General features: G+C 51.0%; 5 protein-coding genes across 5 annotated transcripts; 2 read left to right on the forward strand and 3 right to left on the reverse strand.

Moving 5' to 3' along the window:
• Positions 1–1339: 1339 nt before the first annotated feature.
• On the reverse strand, positions 1340–2996 carry dadD-1 (5'-deoxyadenosine deaminase; the record flags this gene model as incomplete). Its single annotated transcript, XM_032022699.1, has 3 exons — positions 1340–2094; positions 2177–2229; positions 2299–2996. The coding sequence occupies 3 exons, from the start codon at positions 2994–2996 to the stop codon at positions 1340–1342; spliced, it is 1506 nt and encodes a 501-aa protein (XP_031892908.1).
• A 1090-nt stretch (positions 2997–4086) lies between these two features.
• xptC-8 (Dehydrogenase xptC) lies at positions 4087–6214 on the reverse strand (the record flags this gene model as incomplete). Its single annotated transcript, XM_032022811.1, has 5 exons — positions 4087–4119; positions 4171–5408; positions 5471–5594; positions 5658–5959; positions 6022–6214. The coding sequence occupies 5 exons, from the start codon at positions 6212–6214 to the stop codon at positions 4087–4089; spliced, it is 1890 nt and encodes a 629-aa protein (XP_031892907.1).
• Positions 6215–11921: 5707 nt separating this feature from the next.
• CGGC5_v004756 (uncharacterized protein) lies at positions 11922–13308 on the reverse strand (the record flags this gene model as incomplete). Its single annotated transcript, XM_032023037.2, has 3 exons — positions 11922–11945; positions 12241–12465; positions 12517–13308. The coding sequence occupies 3 exons, from the start codon at positions 13306–13308 to the stop codon at positions 11922–11924; spliced, it is 1041 nt and encodes a 346-aa protein (XP_031892909.2).
• Positions 13309–14655: 1347 nt separating this feature from the next.
• LECC (Lectin-C) lies at positions 14656–15585 on the forward strand (the record flags this gene model as incomplete). The annotated part of the gene is made up of 4 exons (XM_066151341.1): positions 14656–14792; positions 14858–15110; positions 15335–15379; positions 15445–15585. 4 exons carry the CDS (start codon positions 14656–14658, stop codon positions 15583–15585), a joined length of 576 nt encoding a protein of 191 aa, XP_066008892.1.
• A 1122-nt stretch (positions 15586–16707) lies between these two features.
• Positions 16708–18691, forward strand: CGGC5_v004758 (Sugar transporter STL1; the record flags this gene model as incomplete). Its single annotated transcript, XM_032023266.1, has 7 exons — positions 16708–16947; positions 16997–17159; positions 17218–17371; positions 17421–17895; positions 17956–18164; positions 18221–18326; positions 18383–18691. The coding sequence occupies 7 exons, from the start codon at positions 16708–16710 to the stop codon at positions 18689–18691; spliced, it is 1656 nt and encodes a 551-aa protein (XP_031892911.1).
• Between the last annotated feature and the right edge of the window lie 856 nt (positions 18692–19547).

The raw sequence follows: 19547 nt of genomic DNA on the forward strand, positions 1-19547 counted from the left end.
GCCAACTTAAGCTCGGAAGATTCTATACCAGGACCTTGCTATCATATGACCCCGACGGGCCTTAAAGCAAACAGAAAATCCAGACAAGCGCTTAGCTATGCGGAGACTCTAGTTCATGCACTGATTCGGTCTCGCCCCTATCGCTGCCGAGATTCTCGCGATAAAGTATATGGACTTTTAGGGCTTGTGGACTTTGGGGACCTTTTTAAAGACAAACGGCGATTGCATCCGGTATATGGTGGACGATCTGTAGAATCTGTCTACATTGATGCGGCTATCCAGATACTGGAGGACAGTGATGACTTGCTCCTGCTTTACGACATCGAAGGACAAAAGTTTCAGTACTCCGATTTGCCGTCATGGGTGCCCGATTGGCGATGTGAGAAGCCTTTGGGATTAAGAGTCACTGGCTATCGACGCTTCCGCGCAGCAGGTGACCTGCCACGAAATTTGTTCATCCATGATTCTTCGAAGATTCTCGAGATTCGAGGACTAAAGCTTGACGACATTGAGACTTCTGCAGAAACCAAGCACGATATCATTTCCAGTCGACCGTTTCCAGGTGTAATAAACATTCTTCGACAACAACACCGGCATCAGGGAAAAGTTGGGCTGGAAGCGGTTTGGCGTGCCCTCCTCACCGACACCGATGGTGATCCACCACAATGCCCCGTCGACACGAGCTTTGAGATTTCGTTTTTACACTGGCTTGGGGTCAAACTGGCTTCTTCCCGAGGACTTACGGGTAGCATTGGCGAGGGTAATGAGCTACTGGCAAGTTTGGGGCTGGCGGAAACACCACAACAAGGTAAAGCTGCTGCTTATGAGGCTTCATTTTCTCATGGTGTTCACCTGAGGCTTTTCAGCACTTCTCAAAAACACATAGGCGTGGGATCTGAGTCTCTTGAAGAACGGGACTCTGTGTGGATTGTGCCCGGCTCACGAGTACCACTCATTTTTCGAAGTGTTGGTGATTGTGAATACCGTCTGGTTGGAGGGGCGTATGTTCATGGTTTTATGAATGGTGAGGCGTTAGGTGTGGATGCTGAGGGCTTGCAATGGCAGACACTGCGGGTTGTCTAACAGACAGCCTATTTTTCCTCTGTTGGAGCCACTGCTTTTCCTGTGGATACCTTGCTCTACATTACTGTCGTTGTCGCCTTGACACGTCGTCGTTATCGTCGTCGTCGTTGCCATTGTCATTAGATAAACGCACATGAAAGTACATACACAGGAAATAGCTAATGAAACACGGGAAAATCAGGCAGTTTTTGGTTCAAACTCAATGGGTTCTTTGCTGGTTAGGGGTAAACTAATATCGGCCACAGCCGAAGCTATATTAAATGTGAAGATCGCCGTAGCCATCCCCGGGCCCCCGTAGCACATCGACTCGTTCCGTGGGGACCACATGATGACCGTTGTACTCGGCCGGCGGCGCCGGCAGTGGCATGGCTCGCCAGACGGCTTGAAGACGTCGGGCGGTCTCTAAGAAGCGGGCGCGAGCCGCCGAGTAGCCCTTTGCCACCAGCTTACCATCGCGCTTGACCCATTTGCCATCAACCAGCACGCCCTCGATGTCACCGACGCTAGCATGGAGAAGAACGGCAGCAACGGGGTCAACCCAGCCAAGCATCGCCGGGGAGATGCCGTCCCAGATGAGTATATCGGCCTTGGCACCGGTAGCGATGACACCAAGGTCATCGCGCCGTAAGGCGAGAGCACCTTGACGCGTAGCGAGTAGGAAGGCCTGCTCGACCGACATGGGATTAGTCCCTGGCAGCTTCCACCCCTGAACCACGTTGTTATACAGCCGATAGCGGACCGATTGAAGCCACATACGGGCTTGCGTCAGGATGTCGGTGCTGAAAGTAATATGTGTATCGATCCCGAGAGAAGCCTGATCCTGGATGAGGTGGCTGGTTTGGTGCGTCTGGCCGTAGTGCATCTCGGACTCAGGCGTGATAGAGATATACTGGTTAGTGGATCGCAGCAAGTCCGCTCCAGTGGAGGTCAGGAATGAAGCATGGGAGAAGATGAAGGGCTTGGAAATGTTGAGATAGTTGAGGGCGTGGACGTCTTCAGGAGAATTGCTGACTATCAAGCACCGCAAGTTAGGAAAATTATGATCTTGTAAGGCGTAGGAGACATCGGAGGTAAATGCTTTGGCAAAACTTACAGCCCCAAGGTCCTTGAAGAGAGTGAGTGGTGATAGCTGATACATTGAGCTCCCTGTTCCAGTTAGCTTTATTCATGTCAAAGGGTTGACTTAAGTTTCAGGAATTATCGGCCTTCACGTACTCGGCAAGTGCCATAATGTTATTAATTTCTCCAACATTTGGATTCGGACCCCAGCCGTCGTAGGCGATGCTTAGAGTAGTAGGGGAGTTTGCCAGCTCGGCTTTCTTGGCCATGTCCCGGAAGATCGGAAACAGGTCGTCAACCGTGACTAGACCTGAGATGTTGGCAAAAGTGAAACCCCAAAACACTCTCGCTCCACTATCAATGGAAGCCTGGAGACCGGCATCAGATGCATCTCGAGACCATGTATTGGTGGCATGGTCAAGAGACGTCGTAACACCCGCATTCAACGCCTCATATAAGCCGGCAAGTTGACTGTCGTACACGTCAGTCGCATTCCAGAAGAAGGGCGCGACGTAGGAGCTGTAGCGGCTGAAGAACTCCAGCAGGGTGGAATTAGAAGCCATAGTCTTGAAGACCGTCTGCCAGCCATGTCGATGGGTGTCGATGAAGCCCGGCGTAATGATCTTGTCGGTAATATCGACGATCTCGGTATCCGGTGGGATATCCGTGATCGCACAACTGCAAACACGGGTGATGCGGTCGTTCTCGACGAAGACCGAGCCATTGCGGATGACCTTCAACCCTTGCGTCTCTTGATTGAAAGCGACAACTGTGCCCCCTTTGAAGAGAACCGATGACGCGCAGGCTGCCGTGAGGAATGCAGGCAAGAGAGCGATTCCGTGGACAAGCCTCATGGTCGTTTGCTTCTCGTGCTACGAGGACTCAAAGTTTCCTGGAGTAGAGCTATTTCTTGGTCTTGACGAAATGCAGGAGAGAGAGGGGGAGAGAGGTAAACAGAGAGTAGCATTGTGGAAACAAGATAACCCTGCATACAAACATCCCCGCTCATGCGGGATTGGTTGCGGTTGCCAAGGGCAGCTCCACGAGGCAAGACTATCGAGGCGCGTCAGGTTCCTGCTGCGCCAAGTGCTGACCGATCCTCGGCGTAAGCTCACGTTACATTGAGAGACTCTTTACAGAAATGAGTCTGGTCAAAATGCCCATGCAGCCTCGCCATCTTGCCTGTAAGGAACCTCCACCCTTGTAATAGACGCATTCCATTGGTCGGACGAGGGCTTCAATCGGGCCCGACGACAGCTTTAATCACGGCGTACTGCTGTAAGTAGCCTGACTGATTGCTCGGCAGCTGCGCCGGTGGCCCGGGCTCGCGGGCGACACACGAGAAGGATAGGTAGACTGCACAGGCAGATCAAGAGTTCTATCAGTATTCACTCCATGCAGTTAAAAGCGTTAGGCTTCTTTACTCGGTTTGTCGACTGCGAAAAGAGGCGTACCGTAAGTTATCCGAGCCTCGACAAGTAACATTGCTACCTTAGGCCGAAGACGATCCCATCGTCAACGTCAAGTCCAGTATGTGGGACCGGCAAGTAGCTGGAGAATCGCAATGAGTGCAGGCATCATCTCCGAGTCGCCATCGGCTTATGTAACTGCGAGGGAGAGAATGGCAAGCAGGTAATCACCCTCGACAACACATGTTACTTCTTCAAGATGAATCTCTTAGCGTTTGGGTATCAGTTGGAGGCAGATGATGGGTTTTGTTCACAAGGTGACTGGATCTTGTGAAGACAACACCGCGCTATGTGCGGCGTCATTAATCTTGATTACTCTATGCATATGTAAACCTTTAGTTAACGTTTTATTTGCGACGTATTGAATCCGATACCATATGCAGCTTGAAGCTTTTCGTGTTCATAACCCTCACCGAGGTTGACATTCGAGTAACCCTTATACAAAGCTTGTGTGCGTCTCATAGCAGTGGTGGATCTATCTCCACTTGCTGATAATAATCTCCGCAGCCTGCGGAAGTTATTATGTGAGCGCTTCAACTCTATAAGAACATAGACTTACCTTCTCACCAATTGCATACGCCGTCGTAGTGGTGTGGCTCGCGGGGATTGTGGGAATGATAGAGCAGTCGGCGACGCGGAGGCCAGAGATGCCGAAGACAGCAAGGCTCGAGTCCACAACACCGCCCTTCTCGCGGGGTAGCATGGCGGCGGTGCAACAGGGGTGCATCAGTGACTGAACTACGTTATCCTTGACCCAGTCTAAGAGAGCCGCGTGCTGGGTGACGTTGGCGCCGGGTGCGACTTCTACTGGGCCGAGGTCCTTCCAGGTGTCGATGGCATAAAGGCGGCGGAAGTAGTCTATGTAAGAGCTCATGATATTAAGGTCGACGGGGTTGGTGCCGGTGGCGTAGTTGACAATAGGAGTGGCGTCGTGGTCAGCGGGATCGAGGACGACAGAGCCGCGGCTCAGAGGCTTGAGCAGAAAGGCCATGCTGGGCGCGGCGTGGAAGGGCATCTCGAGAACGGGGTGCTCCGGGTTTTCCAAGGCCTTGGCAATAGCCTGAAGCTGGGCGAGGTAGCCGGTCTGAACGGTGTTGTCTGCGGAAGCGGGGAGGTATTGCAGAGCGGTGCCGTCGGCCATCTGGGCTCGGATGTCGGCGACAATGTACTGCCACTGGGCAGTGACGTTCTGGAGGGCGACGTAAGCAGCACTATTGCCCATAGCGAGGGTGTAGGGGCCGCGGGCGGGACGCTCGCGGAACTGGGCGACGGCCTCAGCGGCGTAGGTGGTGTTGGTCGTGATGTCGGCCTCGTTTGGGGAGGGGGCATTCTCGAAGGAGAACGTTATGGGCACGGCGCAGTGGTCCTGGAAGTTCTGGCCGACCCCAGGGAGGTCTTCGACGACCTGGATTCCCTCAGACTCGAGGTAGGCGGCTGAGGCGACACCGCTGCGCTGCAGAATCTGGGGGGTGTGAATCGCGCCGGCGGACAAGACGACCTCGTGGCGGGGGCGGATAGTACGGACCCTGCCGTTACTGCCGGAGACAGGGCGAAACTCTATGGTGGGAACGGTCTCATTCTTGCTGATGATTAGGCGACTAACCTTGTGCTCGACGAGAAGGTCGAGGTTGGGTCGTGAGTCGGCGATCCTGGTGAAGTGACCGACGCCGGCGTGAGAGCGCTCGACCGTCGCTGAGTTCTGGGCTGTGGCAACCGAACAGAGGCCATGCTTGTCGCCGTTATCACAGGTCACGGGGCTCTCGAGACCGAGTTTTTCGAACGCCTTCCACCCGAACTCTGTGCCTCATCAACACTATTTTCTTTCATATGAGACAGAAGTTAAAGTGACAGTTACGTACTCTGAATCGGCCATTGGAAAGGCGGGAATGAAGCCTCGATGGCCTCGCCCTCGAATTGGGAGGCGTCCCAGGTGTAGCCATACTCCTCAGCGAGCTCATGGCTGGGCTCTGTGAGAAACAATGACTGATAATGGGTCGTCAGAAGAGGCAGATGGACGGGAGGGGCTGAGATAAGCAGCAAGCTGACCTTTTTCAACGCGGGACCAAAGTTCTCCCAGTCCCATTGATGGGGGCTGTCGTCAAACTGGGGGCTACCGAGGCGCGCCCACTCATCATAGTCATACCGCGAACCGCGGTCCAGGAACTGGCCGTTGACTGCGGATCCGCCTCCGACAGTCATGCCTAGGATGACGGTGGCAGAGCGATTGTTGACGCTAGCGACCGGGGGGGAAGTGATGACAAGGCGATTGGCACCACGGCCGTCCTCGGACGGGTCAAAATAGCCGACGGTCTCCTCAATCTTGCCGTACTCGATCACCAGGACGAACTCTGCAACGAAAATTTAGGGTCACGGAACCTGCGGCAAAATAAGCGGAAATTTCACAACGTACTTTCCGGGAAGGCAGCCGAGACGCGGTCAGCCACTGTGAGACCTGCGGTGCCACCGCCAATGATAACAAAGTCATAACCATCGTCCCGAAGGTCGGTAATCTGCCTTTTGACGAAGCTTTGGGCGCGGCCAGGAAAGGCCTCCGCGATACTGAGCACCCCGGCGCCGATGGACAAGGTCCTAAAAATACGCATCGTTCCAGAGATGGTTTAAAGGTAAGATTTAGCCGTACAGATGACAAGCACCCTGGGGAAACGAACGTGAATGATATGTACAGGGCTGAAGAGCCGTCTTGCCGTGTTGCTCTTGGGAAGGACGTAGGTGGCCCAAGAAAAGTCCATCAGAGGGTAATCATTCTTTTTTGAGCTGGCACGGGATATGCACAGTCAATTCTACGCACGCTTTTGCGAGAGAGAAAAAGAAACGACTTTCAGACGTCTATTGACACCCACCCTAACTAATATGCGCCCCACGACAAGACCATTGCCAGGGATCAGATCATCATCACCTTCTAGGCAGTTAAAAGTCCGGGGATGCCCGGGGATGAAAAGCTACTGTCAAGGAACCGGATTGCGAAAGAAACCAAGGCTGTCCACTCTAGGGTATTTATGATATTACTTACAACTAAGGCAGGCAGGGTAGGATTTGTGACTTGGATATTGAACCGAGAGTTGGTAGAATACAGAGAGTAAGCATCAGTGCCACCCTGTCATGTACAGTACACCCTACTTTGTGGCAACTCCCTCTTGTCTAGGTTTATAGCCACGTGGAAAGGGCTCGCCACAGCCGGGCGAACAATATGGGGCGTGGATGCCAAGAAGACGTGGGTGTTCAGTAAGCTGACTGCAGGTACTTTTGTCCTCGGTAGTCCCAACAGAGTTGCATGGAGATGTGCGATGTCTATTGGCTCTATTCACACCCCACCGCACATAAAACCTTTTTAGCACAGTCGTTAGTTTCGGAACATCTTAATGTCTGAATGATGCAGGACAATACTTGTCAGTTTGATGAGCTACCTTCCGGTTGATGATTTTGTCAACTTCACCTCCATTCTGGCTAGCGATCTGACCCACTTGTTTGTGATCTTGCCGCCGTTGCCATTGACCAGGCCCCCAAGTACAAGGCTCTGTCATACGTTTGGGGAGATTATACCAACGTTGAGAGCATGAAGTGCATGAAGTGCTCTACCTTCTATAGAGATGTCACCGTCAGCCTATTGCAAGGCCTTCGACACATCAGACGGACCGACTGCGTGTAGATAGCATGGGCGAAGGCCATTAACCAATGCAACGACGCGGAGAAGGCGCATCAGGTAAATCTCATGGGTATCGTCTACGATCAAGCCGCCGAGGTGGTCGTCTGGCTTGGTCACGACTCCGAATGTTTCGCAGAGACGGCCTTTGACGATGTAGTACCTGCTCTTTCAGTTGTCAAGAAAGGCACGCAGCATAAGTGGTCCGTGGTGCCGGACGCAAGCTTCATGTCTGCTAGCATACGAAATCATCTTTCCGAGGATATAAAATCACCCTATCCTGTCACGCACCTGAAGGGTAGCCTCCCATCAATCCTAGATGTCCGCCATACGGATTCTATCAAGAGGTTCTATCAACTCACATGGTTCACTCCCATGTGGGCTCTTCAGGAGGTCTGTTTGGCGACCAAGGCCACGGCATTTTAGGGCGACCATTATGTCCAATTCAGTGAGATTGACGTCTTCATTCACTTTGCGATAACAGACGAGGATCTTGTTAAAATTCTCGAGCAGAAAATTAAAGACATCATATTCGGCTCGCCGTACTGCGCCTTCTGGAACGTGTGGTTGACATATGACAAGAAGGGATCTTGGTTTGACACCACGCCGGTCCTCAACGTGCTCGGGAACTTTTTGAAGGCGGATTGCACTATCGATTTTGTGCTGGTCCTCGAGGCGTCGAGGCGGTTTAACGCTACTAATCCGCCGAATCATGTGTCCGCCTTTTTGGGACATCCCAAAGCACTGAAGCGGCGTCAGACACGGGCCGGCCTTTGATTGAGGCTAATTATCGCCTTGGCCTCGCCGAGCTTCATCATCTGTTTGCGTCAAGGTTGTTGGGACAATCACTGAAGTTTCTCGTGCGATTTCAGACTGACATTCGCATCGATCCTCGCCTGCAACTCTATATTGCTGGTCAAATGCCCTGCTGAATTCGTGTGAACCAAGTGGCGCACATTTCTTGCTCTGTTCGTCTTGGAACGGTCCACCCTTGGGGGATGGGGCTGTTGTAAGCTGCCAGAAGCAAGAACAGTTGAAAGAACCTCCGTAGACCTGATAACCACCGCTGAGCGGACTTGAGGATGGGTATATTTTAAAAACAGTGATGCGGGTGGTACTCCTCAAGGGGGATCAAGCTCCCTTTGAGAATTAGAAATAGTTGCGAAGTGTTAAGTAGGTCGTTTAACCATCAGCCAGGCCTCTTGGCAACTTTTACTTCTCACAGCCCTGCACGTCTCAAGGTAGTCAACGGAAATATTTCACATGTGGCCATGTAGCACAGAGTCTTGGGAACGGCTTCGAGCTGGGACACGTGTAAAAAAGACACAGAGTGACAAACTAATAGAATCGGCAGCATACAAAGCAAGCTTGTCAGTGATCTAGCTTCTTCAGTATGTCGTAGAATTGGCAAATGTTGAAATATTGACTTTAGGCGAAGTGAGCAACGACAGATTCATCATCACGGGTAACTAGGGTTGGGTGACAAGATTACAAAACGTGGACGACCAGGACAGTTTGGGTCGGAATTCACATGCTATTTAAGACAGAACAGATCTCACTTACTCCAACATCCTTACGTGGCGCCACAGAACAATCACAGCTTCCCTCACACTGTGATCACGCATTTTCCTGTGCGCGGTCCAATGTGTCCGGATTTTGTCGACGCAGCGATGATTCGTCTGACGACGATGAGACGTTGGCGACACTGTCAGAGTCGTCCGATCCACCTGGTCGGGCGCGAGCCAGTCTCTCCCGACGCAGTCGCGGATCCAGCTTAGGCAGCCTCTCATGCTCGGCCTCAGAGCACCCCACTCTCATCGATTATCCAACCCTACCTGTACCTGTCAGTATGAATCCCACTATCAGGAGTGATCGGAGTCAACATTCTGCCAGTCTGCCAGACCCACTGCCTGTGCCGCTTATCCGCGACATCCTCCGGTCAGTTCCAAGTTTGGACATGTCGAACAAGGAGGATTTGTAACTCAAGTTCACTTACAAGCGCTACAAATGCGACGGCATTGACATTTGGCTCCAGGCCATTAACCCCGAGACAGGCGACTAGCTCATCCACGCCATTGTTCGTCCAGGGCGCATAGGAGCTCTCGGGGCGTGCCGACTCTATCCGACGTGCGGAAATGGGCCAGCTCAGTTCAAGGCCGTCGTGAGAGGCACATTTTACTCAGACATCAGAATCGGGAGGGTGATAACGGGCTGCTTGTCGCTGCACGGAAGGGGGGGCTGCGGCTACTAAAGCCTGTGCTATGTGCCTTTGAGGGCAGAGACACAGATGACGCTGTCGATGTTCCTGGGAAATATGATCGCCATGAAGTGACCGGAGATGAGGGGCGGATGTTTCACTGGAATGCGGAGAGAATCATGTTCATGGAAGCTAGAAACACCGCGGGAAGAAGTGCTGCAGATGAGGCTCGGCATTACGGACAAAAGGAAGTAGCTGGCTTTTTAGAGCACGTTCTCGACCAGTCATACCCTTCCGGTTGCAGGGATAAGAGAAAGCGAGGCAGTTGGCTCGGTCCATAGTCGCACAAGAGTACGGGTTCAGAAGCTATTGAGAAAGAGATGAGACTTGGTTGCACTACGGGCTGGCCTCAATGAACAATACTAATATGGACTGTTCGTCTGATTTCAAGTACCAGCTGGAGCAGACATCTGCCCATTTACTTTGCTTTACTGGAAATTCTAGTTTTTGGTGCGTACGCCATTTGGCAGTTCAAGACCATGTTAGCTGGGCCGTACTCTAAGATGCTGAAGCAGATTATGCAATTCTCACAGGCAATCTGATCCGACTCTTTGCGTCTAGACGAGCTTTTTAATCATATACACCAGTGGCACTGGTACATGCTCCTGCGTTTCAGGCACCATCCAATCGTATCTACTCTTGCGATGGCCTGGTATCCTTGACGTGTATACCATTCCTCGCTTGTGCGGGTCCCTTTGCTAGGTGTATTAGGGGCTTTCCAAAAGTTATTCTGTGACAACTGAAAGTTTTTCTGCACCGTGTCAAGCGCGATCATGTCATGGTGGAATGGTGGAATGGTGGGAGTTTAGCGAGATCCTCGATCTGGGCCATTGCACAGCGGCCAAGGCCAGCACTTTGGAGAGCCCTGATATGCTTAGCAACAGCCGACGAGATGCGTCCAACTTTCTCGTCATCTCCTACCCACGAGACGTAGAGATGCATCACCAAAATTGTGGAAGACGATAGACTTAACCGCTTGTTTTGCTCGGGGAGCAGCTCAAGGGCAATATGGCCGACGGGTACGGATGGTCGATGTGTTGGTTTTGCAAGATGTTTGGAGAACCGCACTCGCCGTATCTGTCAGCTCAACAGACTCCTGGGCGTCTTGAGTCAATCTTCATTGTCATATGTGGGTGTCAATAATCTTTCTGTCTACATTCGGGTACTGACTAGTATGCTTCGCAAGCAGGTCGTCTCGCTGGGGAAAGTCATCAGCGAGTATCTTCCGAATGTCAGCATCTGGAGACTAATTCATTCTGGAGGAAACCCAGAACAGACGATCCAGTAAAGAAACTTTTGATTCATGATGGTTTTATTTCTCCATTCTGGAACCTCCTCGCATCGCCAGCCGCACGCAACCCTTTGGTTAAACATCCGCTTGAAGTGCTTAGCGTTCGAAGGATCCTATGGTATAAGCGATGTCTTTGGAACTCCCATTTCGTAAGTCAGGCTTGTTTGGGCGGTTAATGTCCAAATTGTCTAATGAGATACGATACTAACAGGCCAATCCACAAAGTATATCAGAAAGCTTTCAAATGCAATCCCCCATTTAATCGAACGTCAGCTGTAAACTTACTCCCAGAAGATTTGTCAGCCTGGTAGATCATTTACCTGGATCTCGGCGCCAAGAGATTGTGCAATCGACTTTACCTAAAGTCCATTGGCAGGCTGAGTGTTGGAGCGGTAGTCTTGTGCCTGAGCCCGCCCCGCCTTCGGGTAGTGTACAGTAGGAATGCAGGGCATTTCCTAGGATCCGTACATTAATCCCTCGCAGAGACCTACCTGAATGGCACTTGATGACCAATGCAACACATATTTGTCATGGCTCCATGGAGTTTACGAAATTGATGCAGAGGTGTTATTCATATAGTAGCTACAACCTCGAGAGGGTTCTCCGCTTCCGCGTAATTTTCTACTGCTTTGAAGTTGTAGGTAGTCTATGAGCAATGCAACGTCCAGACAAACCCGGGGTGGACTCTTTTGGACTGAAAAGGTTTGGTGGGTTTAGATGAAATAAAACATTTCGTGAAACGTTTATTTTATTTCACCGGCGATGCAGCGCTGAACCAACCCAATCCAACGTGGTTCCCCTTGAGCTCTTCCATCAGCACTCAAACAGCCATCAAACATAATACCCAGTCAAAGTCTATCCCTCCGCGACTTGGAGGCGTGAAAGTCATCCTCCCACCCGTTGACGACGTGTCAATTGTTCCCGCATTCGTTAGCACAGCCGTTCGTGGGTCGAACCAGTTGACAGTCATCCGTACAGAAGTCAAATCCCATCTCGCTGTTAAAGCTTGAATATCAACTTCAAAAGCGTCGCCCCATCCACTATATACCCAGAAGCGTCCGATTGTTATCATGCTCGCAATGTACCGATCGGCCTCGAATGCTAGTATGTCATCTGCTGAAGTTGCTGGTGATGATATCAGCTCGCGAGCAGGAGTGATTTTTTTGAATTGACTGTCTGTCAGATCCGCCAGCAAATGGCCAACATATCCAGTTTGACTTGCACCGGGCCAGTCGAGCGCTTCATGCCAACTCGCATTCTCCGACAGCCCAAGTTGCGGTGGCATATAATGTTCGGGCCCAGCAATGAGAGAAATGTTCTCGTAAGACTGTTGGACGGGAAGAGAACCAAATGTGATCCCGCAAGCCCCAGAAAACACAGCAGGGTAAAAGCCATGCCGGACATCCGATTCATTCCATACTCGTTTGCTTGTGTTGAACGAATCGTGAGCTCCCTCGTAATGATTCTCGACGTCCATCACAGGGCCGGAGAACTCGTTTCGCATTTGAATGATATTTTCGTAGTTCTTGCGTGAGTCCCACGGCCGAAGGACAGTGAAGGCAGAGTCAACGCCCATGGGATCCGGACTTTCGTGCCCCGATTGAACGGCATCCATACTTAAGCTCCCTAAGCTTCCGTTGATATACTGCAATAAGGTATGTTAGAACGCATTCTTGACACGGGTTGATTTCCTTACGTTGTGTCCGTATGGCAGAGGGGTGGGTGGGTCAGCTATCCAAGGGCTGGTAGGCTGGAACGTGACAAACGCGTCGTAACCCATCTTCGCTTCCTCTTCTATGAATCCTCTCATCATGGCTGCCCATATTGATCTGGTATCTTCAATTGGCCCGAGATGAGATTTCGGGTCAGACTCGGGATCCTCACGCCAGGCCGCACGAGCCTGAGGTACGTTGTTCGCCCAGAAACCGTTTGAATCACCGCCCATCATTTTTGGAATTCCGGGGTATCGATTACCCAGAAACCGGCCAAACCACTCAGCGGTATCCTCGTTAAATAATTTGTACCCGGTGGTGCCATACCAGCCCCAGTTAACATACCGACCCCAGGTTGGAACAAAGCAGATTAGAATTCCATACTCTGCAGCACGGGTAACGATCCAGTCGACATGTTCGAAATACTGCAGGTTGGGCTGAGTGACATTTGCGTTATCTATGGCAAGATGTCCATAGAAATTCGGTATAGTGGTGACGTTGTACTTAGATAAGACAACTGCCTGAATTACGTTGAAGCCTTTGGCAGCGCGGTCCGAAAGATAGATGTCGACATCAGTTTTATTCAGTTTATGGAAGAGTTCCCAGTTCGTATCCGCAATCCAGAAAAATGGCCGACCAGTCTTGGTCTGGTACAAATACCGTCGGTCGGGGGAAGCTGAGATCGTTACGTTGGCCCATGGCACGTCAGAGATCGCAGGCAAGGCGAGGGCCAGGAATGCAAAAGCTGTAAAGAGAATGATAAATGAGAGATACATTTCGATTGCATAAACTTCGTGCGATCATGTCAAATACATTCCAGCCGGAAGTGTCTAGGGGTTCTGCGGTTTTTAAGGTCTTTCAAGACCTGAAATTTGCTCTTGCTTCTTAGGCTAAGGAAAACCATAACCGAACATTTGACTGGGCTTACTTTGCCTGATGTGCAATCCAGCCCAAAATGAGGATGGATTGTTGTGTAGCGTCTCATTGCCGGTGGGAGTGCAAAGTTCCTGATAAGGAATTGTTACGCGCCTCTGTTTGCTAGGGATTTCAAGCAAAGCTACACCGACATGCGGAGAGTTGGGGAAACACTAATGAACAACGTCCTGAAGTTGGATCCTGGTCCTATGAAAGGTTGGAGCGCACAAAGATGGCATTACGGGCGTCATTTCTGGGGATACCTGCCAGCAAATAAATGGGTTGCTATCATGGCGGATGTAGTGTGTTGTAGTTGGAGGCTCGTAACATGCCGCTGGTCAATAACGCCTTTGACTCTTTGCATAACGATCAGTCACATCCTCACTGTTCTTGCAACACTTTCTCATTGGGCCCACATATCGAGCACTCCAACCTAACTTCAATAACAGCACATCTAGAATACAACAGGAACAAAGGGCTTTTTGTTAGCGTATTATCATCGCAAGATTAGGCACAGTACTGTCGATACCGACGTCTTGGGTTTAGATCAATCAAGTACAACACACAGTTGCGCTAGACAGAAACGGATCTGCGCCATCGGGCCGGCCGTGGCAACTTAATCGCGTCCTTCGACGCGAGAGGGGAATGAAGGAGCTCAGATGTAATTAATGATAATCACAGCCATCAACGGCATGCACGTCTATTTTCCCATACCACAGAGGAGAAAACAAAGTCGACGGAAGCAGCGATGATTTCACACAATGAGCACGGGTCACAATGCCAGTCACCAGCTGGGACTAGCGTGGAGATACGTCGAGACATCAGACAATTGCAAGCAATCAAGCTAGCATCTCAAACCCAAAACGAACGCTAAGCTGTGGGCTATCTACTAGCCACTTGCGTAAGAGACATTGTAGCTACCTAAAAGTTCATGACTTGGCGAATTCTAATTTCTGCGCACGATAGACAATCATGACATATCCTCAGAACCGTGTCGACGCAATGCAATGGGCGCGTCGGAATGTCTTTGTTCGCAAGCAGCAACCACAGAAGTAGCCAGTTACCTTAATAAGTCGCTACAAGCCAGTTGCTTTCTCATCGGCTTCCATCCTCACTTCCTTCATCAACCAGACTCAAGAACGACCACTTGTCTCAGAAATAATTGATTTACACGTTCTGTTAACAAAACACATCGTGCTTAGGAGAAAATGGTCAACTCTATCGTCACCGCGCTCTTCTCTCTGGCGGGAATTACAGCGGCAGCCGTCTCAACTGACAACACCTGTGGAGGCACCAAAGGGCTGACATGTCCCGGTTCATTGTGTTGCAGTCAATACAACTGGTGGTATGTATTGCACATGATCTGCACGAGATGAGCCTTCACAGAACAGCGACTGACACCGTCGACAGTGGAGTCAGCGATGACCATTGTGGGGCCGGGTGCCAGTCCAAGTTTGGCAGATGCACGACAACATCGTCTTCTTCGACGAAGATTTCTCCAGATGGGACTTGCGGAGGGATCAACGCATACACCTGCACAGGAGGGTCGTTTGGCAACTGCTGCAGTCAGTGGGGATACTGTGGTAACTCAGATGACCATTGCCTCAACGGCTGCCAGTCCAAGTTCGGAGATTGCAGCTCGATCACCGTCGGTGGGAAATCAGTAAGCCAGGATGGAACTTGCGGTGGGACTGCGGGGTTCACCTGCCAAGGAAGCAGTTTTGGCGACTGCTGCAGCCAGTGGGGATACTGCGGCTCGTCAAGCGACCATTGTGCTGCTGGCTGCCAAAGCTCCTTCGGAACCTGTTCTGCGTCGAGTGGTGGTGGCGCCACTACTTCCGCTGCGAAACCTGCGTCAACGGGCAGCAAAACAAGCCCAGATAACAGCTGCGGTGGCTCAAACGGATATACTTGTCCATCGGGAACGTGTTGGTGAGTTCATGGAATACGGCTGCTCATGGTCCAGTAGCAAGATGACTGACATCTGTTCTTTTTAGCTCAAAGAACGGATATTGTGGCACATCAAGCGACTTTTGCGGGTTTGGGTGCCAGACATCGTTCTCTCCTGGAACTTGCTCGGCCTGCCCTGCACCGGCATGTGCCGGCACGGCATCAAGCAGCCCGACGTGCTCCACTAACAACAATTATTGTTTGACATCGAGCTCCAAGAAATTCCAAATCTACTGTGGCAGGCTGGCCTCCGGAGATTATCTTGGTTACGTTGATGCCACTAGCTTGGGCGATTGCATTTCAAAATGTGCCGCAAACGCAGCTTGCGTTGCAGCATCATTCTACCAGGGCAGTTCCACATCTTGCAGCTTGCTCAGCACTTATCAAGGGCCAGCTTCTGGCAACTCTGCTGGCGGTTCCCAGAACCACGCCTACGTCCGACCATCCGGCTGTAAATAGAAGTGCATTGCCACCAGAATGAATTGACAGCGTTTTTATTTCTTATCTCAAGATCGCGGCCGCAATTTTGTTTTGGCCGCTCGTCCCTTAATACCACATATTTCCAGCGCTCTTTGGCGCAAATGCGCTGCATGTTTTCCGGGTTTAACATGCGGTGTTCCATACGACCGTCGCCCCACATTCACGCAAATAATGCTGCAAAGCCAAACACCGATGATCTAACGTCATGGACGTCTTCGAAAAGTACCCTTCGCGATGAGTTCACCAGCTACATGTTGCTGCGCTTCAAACTTCCCGAACCGGAATGCATGCAACAGAAGAGCCTCCCCGGCTCCGACGTTCGGTGCGGGGGTCAGTCAAGAACCGATTCACTTGACTCTTGAGCGGGGATGGCCGGTTCGACATCGTGGGTAGCGGGGTTGATCTGTTCCGTTGGATCGCTTAATCGAGATGAACAATCTCCGTCACTGAAGCCTTCTCTAAAACGCAGTGCATTGGGGATGGTTTTCAGCGACATCGGGGATTTCGGGGTTCTGCCCGGACTGCTATGCGTGCGAATTGGATCACTGCTCACAGGTGCATAGCATCACTTGATCATGCCACCCACAAAAAGAAATGATTATCCCCCCGAACCGTTGCGGACTCTTGTTCGGTGGAGCGAATGAACGCCATGCCCCACCCCCGCTGCAGGCTTCGGAAAATGCCCCGGCCTTCACCCGACCTTTGCCGTTTCTCATTGCCCGTGAGCCGATCACACATCATCTCTTCGTCCCCAAGAGTTAAGAAATTTGCACTCCAACAGAAAGACAAATTACTGGCTTCCCATTCCAACAGTGCAAGTAGCTGTCACAATGTCCAGCATTCCGGGCCGCCTCGGGCGGTACAACGTCGCCAACAGGCTTTACAAGGCCTCGTTACTGAACACTGTGTGTTTGGTCGCCGGTGTTTCAATCTTCTTTTTTGGCTATGACCAAGGACTGATGGGAGGAGTCAACACCGCGCGGGATTATGCCGAGCTCATGGGTTTCGGCCATTGGGACGAAGACGAACAAATTGTCGTGGTAGACAAGCCGTTGCTGCAAGGTGGAATTGTGAGTTCTCAACCATATTGTCATATTGCAATATCTCATTCAGCGCCAGGTTGCCGTGTATTACCTCCCCGGAACACTTGTTGGCTGCCTCATTGGTGGCTGGTTTGGCGATCGCTACGGAAGGCTCAAAACTATCGGAGTCGCTTGCATTTGGTCCATTCTTACAGCCGCGCTGCAGTCAGCTGCTCAGAATGCGAACTGGATGTTTTGTGGTAAGGACTCGCCGTTCTCTCTTCATATTGGCATCACCATTGTTGATAAAGACCACAGCTCGAGTCCTCAACGGCATCGGCACCGGCATGCTAAACGCTATCACGCCTGTCTGGGCAACTGAAATCGCCTCCCATACTTCACGAGGCATGTTCGTGGCTATGGAATTTACGCTGAACATTTTCGGTGTAGTTGTTGCATACTGGCTGCAATTGTGGGTTTTACAGAAACAAGGACAGTCAACTGAACTAACAGTTCTTCAGCGGCACATCAAAGTACAAGGACCCTACGTCTTCTTTCATCTGGAGATTCCCGATTGCGTTTCAGATTGTCCCTTTGATTGCTCTATTTCTCATGATATGGTTCATGCCCGAGTCGCCACGATGGCTCGTGAAAGTGGGGCGTGAGGAAGAGGCCCGTTTTATTCTTGGGAGACTCCGTGGTAATGAAGGTGAAGACGGTGAGCTCGCCGAGGCCGAACTTCAGGATATCATCAACATCAAAGCTTTGGAACATGATACTGCCAAGCAGCAGAGCTATATTGCGATGTTCTTTGGCTGGGGCTCCGGAAAGTTGCACACGGCTCGTCGCGTGCAGCTTGTGGTTTGGCTGCAGATTCTTCAGGAGTGGGTTGGCATTGCCGGCATCACAATCTATGGGCCTACGATCTTTACCATTGCCGGTATAAGCTCTGAACAGCGCCTTTGGGTTAGTGGTGTCAACAACATTACTTATATGGTATGTGAACAATCTGTTCATTTCCTGTTCGTTTTGTTTCAACTGACTAATCGATGGTAGTTCGCGACCCTGATTTGTGTATTCACTCTTGATCGCATTGGTCGGCGCTGGACTTTGTACTGGGGCGCAGCCGGGCAAGGAATATGCATGTTTTGTGCCGGCGGATTAGCTCGCGCAACTTTGAATGCCGACCCCGGAAATCGTTCTGGACTCGGTGGCGCTGCAACATTCTTCGTCTTCTTATACACTGCCATTTTCGGTGCTACATGGTCAGTCGAACCCGCATCTTATTTGAGTTGTCCATACTTACATTCACCTCTTGAAGGCTTACTGTTCCTTGGCTCTATCCGGCCGAAATATTCCCGCTTCAAGTCCGCGCGAAGGGTAATGCTTGGGGTGTTGTTGGATGGTCTATCGGAAATGGGTGGACGGTTAGCATCCTCAAGAAACACCACTCACCCTGTTTACTCATTGACGAGCAACCTAGGTACTGCTTCTTCCAACGATCTTCGAGAAACTTAACGAGAAAACCCTCTACCTCTTCGGCGCCGTTAATGTTCTCTGTATCGTTATCGTTTGGGCACTATATCCAGAGTCCAACCAGCGCACTTTGGAGGAGATGGATCTCGTTTTTGCCAGCGATAGCATCTGGAACTGGGACGCAGAGAAGAAATTTGCTGAGCTCAAGGCTGAGAATCCGGCCTTGGTTCGTGCAGCAAAGAAAGGTCACCCGATCGATCACGCGGAGGCGGGTGTTGTGTCATCCTCTCCAGAGACGCCCGACAAAGTCATTTGAGATGTGGCCTGCATGGGATGTGCATCCATGAGACTAGTTTGCTGTTACGTTATATACTACGATACAATAGCTTTAGGAGGCTGCACATTAAATATGCTATTCATGTACCTTGCGAACTCACGAGCAACTCTTCCACCCCGAGATGTATTGAAGTAGGGAGCGCGTAACAGTAGTTCCGAGTCCGCATTTGTCTCAACTTTCAGCACACAAGCCTATGATAAATGTTAAGGTTGTCGATCCGGAAATATCAACCTCACTGACACAAGGCTCATCACAGTTTGCATCTCCATACAATACATCGCCCATCAGGGTTGGGACGATAACCTGAGCCTACCGGGCGGTGTTCGGAATCCAACCCGGCGTTTCGGCCCCACAAATCACACGCTGCACCGTCCGGTGTCCGGCGAGTAACATATCCTTCAAGCCTGCCAGCCTCCACTGGAGCTGACACTACGGCTCAATTTGCCTGCTTGGATTGGTATATATGAAATAGCTCAAAAAGTGGGTAGTTACCTCACATAGTTTCAGCTACAACACGCCCCAGCACTTCCACAACATTGATGTAAAATGACTGGACAGTTCGGTCTTGGCCATTCTCAATGTTTTCTCCCAAGCATGTGAGCGTCGCGTTTGAATACTGTGAGCCCATCAAGTGCGCAATCCAATCATGTACCTTACTGACCAATGCTTTCTGGAATGTTTCGGATCCCATACCATCTTTATACATTTTCCATATCGGGCGCCACATTGCAAGCTCAGCCAGTATGACACCCAGGCTATAGATATCGAATGCTCTCTGATATCCCTCTCCAGGCGTTCCTTGCGCTTTTGGATGCCTATAAACATTGAACCTGGC

Source organism: Colletotrichum fructicola (assembly GCF_000319635.2).
Source record: "Colletotrichum fructicola Nara gc5 chromosome Unknown KSG_Nara_v1_contig03, whole genome shotgun sequence".
NCBI lineage: Eukaryota > Fungi > Ascomycota > Sordariomycetes > Glomerellales > Glomerellaceae > Colletotrichum > Colletotrichum fructicola.